At 37.8% G+C, this 9,065-nt stretch overlaps 1 protein-coding gene across 1 annotated transcript; it reads left to right on the top strand.

Moving 5' to 3' along the window:
• The first annotated feature begins 1,560 nt into the window (after positions 1–1,560).
• LOC122067151 (cell number regulator 8-like) lies at positions 1,561–8,628 on the top strand. Its single transcript, XM_042630994.1, has 3 exons — positions 1,561–2,010; positions 3,015–3,217; positions 8,184–8,628. The coding sequence occupies exons 1-3, from the start codon at positions 1,743–1,745 to the stop codon at positions 8,415–8,417; spliced, it is 705 nt and encodes a 234-aa protein (XP_042486928.1). The 5' UTR covers positions 1,561–1,742; the 3' UTR covers positions 8,418–8,628.
• Positions 8,629–9,065: the final 437 nt, after the last annotated feature.

The following is a 9,065-nucleotide window of genomic DNA, read 5'->3' as shown; positions in this document are numbered from 1 at the left end:
GGTTTGATGAATATCGAATTTGACAATAAATGAACCACCATTTCTGATCTGTATTATCGTTTTTGCTCTTTTGTTAGATGACTCAATTGATATTTCGGATGTGACAACTGCTTGCTTAGTTGGTTGGTGTCTTGCCGGTAGAGTGTAGGCTCCAAGAGATCATTAAGGTTCGACTTTTCTATCTTCACCTTGTGCCATAAGACATCCTCTTTCTCTCTTCCCCTCATATCCCCCCCCCCCTCTTTTCTTTTCTAGCTGAATTAAAGTCTAATTCACAAATGTAATTTAAGTTAGGAGTAAAAAATATTTAAGTTAGGCATAAAAAAATTTAAGTTAAAAGTAAAAAAGAAACAAAATAATTTTAGAGATGACTTATCATTATGCCATATTGAAAGGCTCCCATTGTCCATGTGAAAGGACAATGTTTACCTTCATTGAAAAAAAGAAATGTATAATACTAAAAGGAAAAAAAAGATTCACTAATCTTAGTCACAACAAAATTTAAGGTAAAGAGAAAAAAAAAATCTTGATAAAATGATTACATGAGATTTTTTTTTGGCTTTATTTTATTTTTGACAAAAAAGGCCCAGCTAGTTTAACAAATATATAGAAACGGATAAAGGCCGACATGCCAATACAATCCTTGAGAGATCTTCCGAATAGGAGGCCATCCTATACCCATATTGGTTTGACGAGTTTTGGACTCACAAGATTGGCATTAAAATGAACCACCATTGCTGAATAGTAATGTCTTCTTTGTTATTCTTGTTAGATGGCCCAACTGATATATATCTCAAATATAACAATTGCTTGCTCAATTGATTGGTGTCATCTCGATAGAGTGTAAGCTCCCAAGAGATCATTTCAACTCTCCTGACTTTGCCACATATGAAACCATGATGATACCTCAGTAGTGTTCACATATTGGTGGGGTTAAAAGCAAGGAAAGTGAAGTTGGAGAAAAGTTAGATTTTCCCACCCCAATCTTGTGGGAGAGGAAGAGAGGAATGAAAAAGTCATTGGAATGGAAGGGGATGGGGTGAAAACCACATCACCAGACAAGAAAGTTCATCTCCTATTATTGTTTAGAGTATTTTTCATCACATTATATCTAAACGCATGACTTTACTATGCTTTTGGGAAAATAAGTACAATTTTTTCACCCCTTAGATCCCACCTCATTAAAGTCCCTCTAAACAAAGGGGCCCTAAAAGATCAGAGCATGTAAAGATCCAACGCATGACAAACATGCATTCGATGAATCAGATCCGTCAATTCCAAACTTGATCCAATCTTCGAAACATGAATTCAGATCCAGTCTATTCAAATCCGATTCCGATTCCGATTCCGATTCCGATTCTTAGAGCTATGATTGGTTAGAGAAAAGACACTCGAAATGAACGGCTAGGATGTTCGGAACCATTCTAATAACATGCACAGGACATACAGGAAGAGGAGATAATTTGGACCAGTTAGACAAACACGGGTGTCGGTTAGTCGTCTGGCGTGTTCGGCTATTAAATTAAACGGTTGACACGGTCCGTGAGCTAAGAGCCTAAAAGGCAAAGACGACTAACCTCCTCCTCTTCACATATCTCTCGCTATAAATCAATCTTCTCTCCTAATAAAGCAAGAAACTTCGTCGTTCTTGGCCTCTTCTTCCTTTTTCCTTCTGCTTTGTTTTAATCTCCCATTTCTATCTTGGTGTTCTTCATTGATTTCATCTCTTAGGGCTCGCTTCCATGGCTAATCCTGAAGAATCGAGCCCTCTTATTGCTAACCGGGATGACGGAGATGCTAACGACAGTCGCGTTGAGACAGAGTCGAAGTCTGTGCCTGTTGAAACGGGAGAGATCGGTGTTGGTGTTGGTGTTGGATGGACCGCCGATGGTTTGCCGTTAGGGCATGGAAGTGTACTTGGAGAGCCAGTGGCTCGTGGTCGTTGGGATTCGCCTCTATTTGCTTGCCTCGGCCGGAATGATGAGTTCTGCAGTAGTGATCTTGAAGTCTGTAAGTTTTCTTTCTTCCATTTTTTGGGAATTATGTTAATCATCAGATCGTGTTACTCCGTTTGGGGTTTTCGTTCTCTGATGGTTTGAAACGCATTTCCTGTCGTCAGTTTGGTTTGATTGGTAAAAGTAAAACGCCTACAGCGTTGGCTTCTATAGTGGGGCTAAGACCTGAATTCCGATATTTAGTTCATCAATTAACGATTAGGAGAAGTAAGAGGCATCCATTTCTAGAATTGTGATTTTTTTAGGGGGGGTGTGAATAATTGAGAATTAATTAATTATTATTTATTGATTTATTTATTTTGCTTCCTTCCATTTTGTACTTGAGAGGAAAACTATCCCACCCCAACCCTCGTCAGATTTCCCAAATCCTTCTGCTTGTCTTAGCATGAGAAGGTACAGTTCAGCCCCAAATTTATAATTCTCCTAGGCTCGTGATCGAAGTTCATGCCCTGAAGTTGTTAAAATCCTGCCTAAGCAGAAAAAGCATCCACGTTTCTGACCCTTATGTATCTTGTTTGCGAACGAGTTTATGTATGACCTTGGGGGTTGGTTGAGGGGTTAAAGAGTGTGAGTACATGAATGTTGTAAGAACCCCCAAAAAAAAATGTTTATGTATCAGAAAAACCAAGCCTGAGCATCTGTGTTTCTCCCCAGACTACAAAGCCGATCTCTAGCTAGTGTGTGGGCTGCTTGGATGATGGTCTCCTTGATATCAATACTATTGTATCACTTCATATTATAACTGAGGGCAGAATAAGTTACATATTTTCAAATGTTGTTACCATTCTGGAGTCAATCTCTCTGGTAGTAAGGTTTAGGATTACTGGGACTTCAGTGTTAATCGACGATAATTAGACGAGGCTTAGTTATAAATATGTATTTCAGACTTAGTACTTTTCAGCCTGCTGTGATGTTAAAATTTGTCAGATGGCTTTGTTTTTGTTGCATTCTGCATGTTTTCTTGGTCTTTCATTCATTGACAAGCTATAATTTGGCTAGGTCTCCTTGGAAGTGTTGCCCCTTGTATGCTATATGGAGGCAATGTTGAGAGGCTAGGCTCTGGTCCAGGGGCTTTTGCGAACCATTGCTTGTCTTACACTGCACTGTACTTCCTTGGAAATTCCCTCTTTGGTTGGAATTGCCTGGCACCCTGGTTTTCATATCCTAGCCGAACTGCAATTCGCCGTAAATTCAATCTTGAGGTGGGTCACTTTTAATTGTTCATTTGATCTTTACATAGAGTAGGAAAAAATTTTCCCTCAAAGGTTCAGATATTTGGTTGTAGTTCTAGTTTCTTTTTCATTCTTTCTTCATTTCTGTTTAAGTCTTTGTGAGTCTGAATGTCTGACCCTTTTGTCTTATGCACATAAGTTGTCTTAGATAATGATTACGACCACAGGAAGTGTTGCAGAATGTGGATATCCTTCTCCAACTAAACTTGTCTTTGTTTCTAAGCAACTATTTGTTGTGTGATGTTGATTGCTGTTTAGGTAGCTGTATGGGATCAACTTATGCATGCATCTCCTACTGATCTTCTGTTACAGAAGATGTCTATTTTTATACATTATGCACTTTGAGTTGCATCACTTAACAACTACTTCTACTGCACAAATTATTACGGTTGGTTGGTAGGCCCATATTGTTGCACCACTAACTTATGCTGCATCAATGGGTTATAATAGCCAAAAATGTTCTAATTATTTGGGAAGAGGTAGTTTGGAATTATAAGTTTTTCTTCCCCCTCTCTTGTGTTAATTTATGATTCTCGATGCTAGTTTGACTGCTCTGGGTTTAGTTTTTCATCTTTAGTTTGTTTTTCTGCCCTCCTTTTTATCTTTCCAGATGGGTCAGGAATTAGAATTCCTCATAGGAGAAGGGAATTAAGATATCTACTTCCCAACATTGAAACCAATATAGAAGAGAAGATGATCTTGGAAGAAAATCTTCTCTTGGAGAATGTTCCAACTAATGAATGATGTGAGGGGAAGTTAATTTCAAGAAACTGTTGATAAGATTGTACGGTGATTGGTGAGGATAAATTTAGATTTTTTTTTTCCAGATTGTGGAAGTGTTTTATCTTTCTTATTTTAAAGTAGAAAGAGTTTTGGTAATGCTGATTGTCAGAACATCCTGTTGTGTACAGTGTGCACTAGATCATGGCCAAGAGAACTTCAATGCTGCCTATGATTCTGTCAACCGGGGGGGGGGTGTATGCTTTACACTGTTCTGACTGTGGGTGGAATTCCAATCAAAGAGATATAATCACAGTCAATTTGAATGGTGTGCCCAACTCTAGATATCTTTGATGAGTAAGCACCAAACTCAACTGATGTTGTGGAAAGTGGAAGTGCAAAAGTTCTGAGTTTCTTGTTATAGTTGAATCTTTTTTAGGACCTGAAATTTGAAACATCAGGCAAAAGAAGGGGGAAAAAAAAAAAGAGCAGCTGTAATGCAATGAAGGGGAAGAATTAAAGAAGCTGATTGCTACATTTAGCATTATGGAGAACGAAAATTTGGGAGAAATCTCAGATCAGAATATTGGAGTGGAAAATATTGAAGAAATTTTAAGAATTTAATGAATTGAGAAAAAATGTGCGGAGTTGTATTCGTTGGAAAAAACATAGTAGCTCTGAAATTTTCATCAATTAGATTTGATATAAATAGGGAAAGGGTTTTTTATGAGATTAAAGGAATCTAAACATCTAATACATACAGTGCTAGTTAACCTGGATTTTGTTGTTCCATAGGAATATGATAATGCTTTTGTGTAGTGGGTTGCGTATAAAATTAAGACTCCAGTTGACATACCCATCTCCGATTATGTTGCATCCATTTTCTGCAATAACTTTCACTATATATGGTTGGGAATTCATTGGGGGAAAGCTTGAGGATGGGTCTTCTTCATGAAGGTGATGATGCAAAGTAGAAGCCTATATAAGAACTCCTTTGGGTCAAACAAGTAGGAAGGGGCTAGACTGCTTGTGGGGTTTCCCAAGGTGTTCTCTTGTTGCATAGATTCAAAGAGCATCACGAACTATGATTAGATGCTTGCTTTTTGTTGTTGTTGTTGTTGTTGTTTGGGGACAGATACGAGTGTTGTCAATTTTTGAGCCATCAAAGAGGATGGACCTTGGTGCAACGGTAAGGCTGCTCCATTGTGACCAAGGTCACGGGTTCGAGTCAGGAAACATCCTCTCCGGAAAGCAAGGGTACCTTCCCCAGACCCTGTAGTGGCAGGAGCCTTGTGCACTGAGCATGAGCCATCAAAACTTGCCTTTTTCTCCTTTATTTTTTGGTGTCACCATGTCATTGTAGAGTTTTTCCCCACTAGTTTCCAGAACTCCTTGAGATGCAAATATTGTGTGAATTAGGGGGAGTTATATTCATCAGTGATTTGGAAAACGATTTTCAATGGGACCCATTAGGCATCCCTGGCATCCCAGACGGCTGCCCCAACATCCTGTTCAATGCTGATAGTCGTTATAGGTTGGCAGGTATCATTTTGTGATAGGATCCCAATTTTAAAGTTCTAATTTTGGTTAGCCCTTAGGAGGGAATGATAGGTATTAGCTAAATCTGGATTTTTTGCTTGGTCTGGTTAAGAGTGCATGTCGTGCAAGAATAGAGCTGAATGGTTATGTTCTTGCCTTGTAAATATTGCATTCCAGTTTTTTATGATGTCGAATTTTCTATTTCTAAAGCTTAAGGATGATGAAATCAACCCTCTGCCCTTTTAAATTAAAAAAAATAAAATAAAATAAAATAATGGCAAATAAAGAATCCTTATCATAGTTGTCATGGAGTCGCCAAGGCGGCGATTTGGCGTCCTGGCGGAAAAAGAAGTTCATGGCAATGCTACGATTTACGTGACTCACAAATGGCAGTCGCCATAGCACCGCCATGGACGCCAGGTCACGCCTGATTCACTAAGCGGTTGATTTTTTATAAAATGCAGGGTGATTTTGATAGGGCTATGTTGATTTTTGATGATTTGATGTTGCTTAATGTTGGTTTTATATGTTATAGGGTATATATTGTAGGCTTGTAGCATGCTAAATAACTTTAGAAAATAGGGGAAATAAAGAAGTAGCATACTAAATAACTTTAGAAAATAGGGAAAATAAAAAATGACACATGGGCGATTTGACCGTCATGGCAACGCCATAACGGGCGATTCATCGCCAAATCGATTAACCACCCCTCCACCACCTTGGATCGATTTGACGCCCTGACAACTATGATCCTTATGTATTCTATAAATTTCTGTTAAATCATAACAAGTGAATCAAAACCGACTTTCCTCACCATTGTTCTTCACAAAGCACACTCCAGCCAGATTGTAGGAAAAATTAAGGCCTTTCTCTCTCTCTTGGTCAACCGACTTGCAATAGCACTTCCTTTCTTTTATATATATATATATATATATATATTTTGGGGGGGGGGGTGGCTTGATATAGTGTGATGAGGCCAATCGTTGGATTTGCATGTGATAGGATCAATCAAGGATTGGAGAGAAAGAGGGAGAAAACTATTGTGGGGAAGAGAGAGAAAGCTTCTGCCATCAATGGCAACAACCAAACCAAATCAATTCATTCCATTCAAAAAACAACATCAATCGTTGGGAGGTGCTACATATATATAGAAAACCCAAAACCAAAAATAGACTCCTCTAAAGATTTTTTTAACTCTCTTGCTCCAAATAAACAACCAGAATTAATAAATCTCTTACTATCCTAAAATAATCAACAATTAGAACTCTTGTATAGATAAGATGAACTTGGGCTCTAGGTATGGGACCCACTAAGAAAATAACAATTTCTTGCTTCCTTTTTATCCCCACATTTGGGCTTTATACTTTAGCACATTACAATGATGAAACCAAAAAAACTAAGGCCCAAACCAAACATATACTAAAACTTCACCCAAATTTAAATCGGGTCTGCATTTCTCTTTCTGACTCAGAAATTTTGTCAAAGCTTTTTCTGGGAAAGAGTAACAGATAGTTTCTTAGAATCCATATCACAGAGGTCCTTAGAGTTTATAATGAACTGGAAGTCAATTTCCAGAAGAAATTATTGGACCACCCTTGTTAGCTAGTCAAATAGCTGAAAACTCACTCCTTTAGACACAATAAACTGTACACAAGCATATCACGAAGGCCATAATCCAATAAAATATAACCCAAAAATTGAAAAGCAATGAGGCAGACAGCGTTATTTTCTTCCATTTTCCTTATAATTTCTCGCTATCATTCTACTGAGGTTCTCCTTTAAGCCCATCTGTATAAGAAGTTATTGTTCTCATACTTTTGCCATAAAATTCCTAGTCCTTGTTTGGTTTTAGATCTCACTTATATCTAGGAATTCCTCCTAGTTTTCTTGCATTTAGATTGTGAGTTCTTATTTAGTGATACTGGACTTTTCGTACTTTGTTATTATTTGTTGGGAGCCAATTGCTATCATTCTACTGAGGTTCTCCTTTAAGCCCATCTGTATAAGAAGTTATTGTTCTCATACTTTTGCCGTAAAATTCCTAGTCCTTGTTTGGTTTTAGATCTCACTTATATCTAGGAAGTCCTCCTAGTTTTCTTGCATTTAGATTGTGAGTTCTTATTTAGTGATACTGGACTTTTCGTACTTTGTTATTATTTGTTGGGAGCCAATTCCTATTTATTTTTGGCTATTAGTTATAAAGTCTATAGATGGTATTGCATTTGCATTATGGTGTAAATTGATCATAACCTTAATAAAAGATAAATTTTATAATGTTAAAGGAAAAACTATGTAATTAAACTCACGTGACCTGCCCTGGATTGGATTTGGACCTTCTAGAGAAGGAACATGATTATTCGAGCATGGGAATTGTACTGGCAATTAGCAACTAGCCCGAGGCAAATTGAGCCTTAGTACGCTCATTGTATGTATATTGAGCCCTTAATTTACACACAACAAACATTGACACAAATTTAACCTCTAGTTTTCAATAAAATGTGCATTGACACGATACTGTGGTGTTGAGCTACACATGGACATCAAAGATTTCTTTCAGTTGATTATTTTTGTAGATTTTGAAGAACAAAATAAGGAGATTAATAACCTTTTGTTCATAAACTGTCTTCCCATTAAATTGCAGAGAAATTGATCTTCATTGTTTTAATAATGAGAACAGGGTAGCTGTGAGGCATTATCTAGATCATGCGGGTGCTGCGGAAGTTTCATAGAGGATGAAGAGCAACGAGAGCAGTGCGAGACAGCATGTGACTTTGCCACTCACTATTTCTGTCACGTATGTTCCCTCTGTCAGGAAGGACGAGAGCTTCGCCGTAGACTTCCTCATCCTGGGTTCAATGGTCGACCTGTGTTGGTCATGATACCTCCCATGGAACAAACAATGGGCCGTTGAGGTGCCAAAGATTGTTCTGTCTGATATGTTTAGCCTGTCTATACTCTCTTTATTGGTATATGTTGCAGATTATGAAATTGTAGCCTTGTGTTATATCAACTGATTAGGAGAGCAACGCTTGGTCTGCCCTGCCAAACAAAAATAAAATTTGTTAATATGGGAGATTTGCCTTTGTGATTCACAACTTCACATATTGCATTTCCATTTCAAATATGCGTCTCTTATTTTTTCTCCTTGTAGTAATGAATGTGGAGACAGCAGAAAAGAAAGATTTTCCTTGTCCACTTCCAAGCAGAGTGGATGCGGTTTTTGCGTGGGAAGTTCAAGGTTCGAAGGCTATCCGCACCCATTAACTTGTAATAAGCGCTGCAAGCACCCTATCCTTGAATGGTCATGTGTGCGACTTTGATATCATGCAGGGCATTATTGTGCTTGGATAGGATTTTGGGGATTGTGATGGTTAGTTTGGGAGTCGACCAGAGGGTTCTGGGCCTGATTGATTTTGTTTCCAGAAACGTGTTTTTTGTTTTTGTATTCAGAAATGAATAAACACCTCAAAAACCGATTGATTTTTTTGTTTCATTTGATCTGTTTTTTAAAATAGAAATAAAAATAGAAATTTATGCTTATTTCTGTGTTTAGAAACTA

The sequence above is a fragment of the Macadamia integrifolia genome, unplaced genomic scaffold (assembly GCF_013358625.1).
Source record: "Macadamia integrifolia cultivar HAES 741 unplaced genomic scaffold, SCU_Mint_v3 scaffold2733, whole genome shotgun sequence".
Taxonomy (NCBI): domain Eukaryota; kingdom Viridiplantae; phylum Streptophyta; class Magnoliopsida; order Proteales; family Proteaceae; genus Macadamia; species Macadamia integrifolia.
This window is presented reverse-complemented; position numbering and strand designations above follow the sequence as displayed.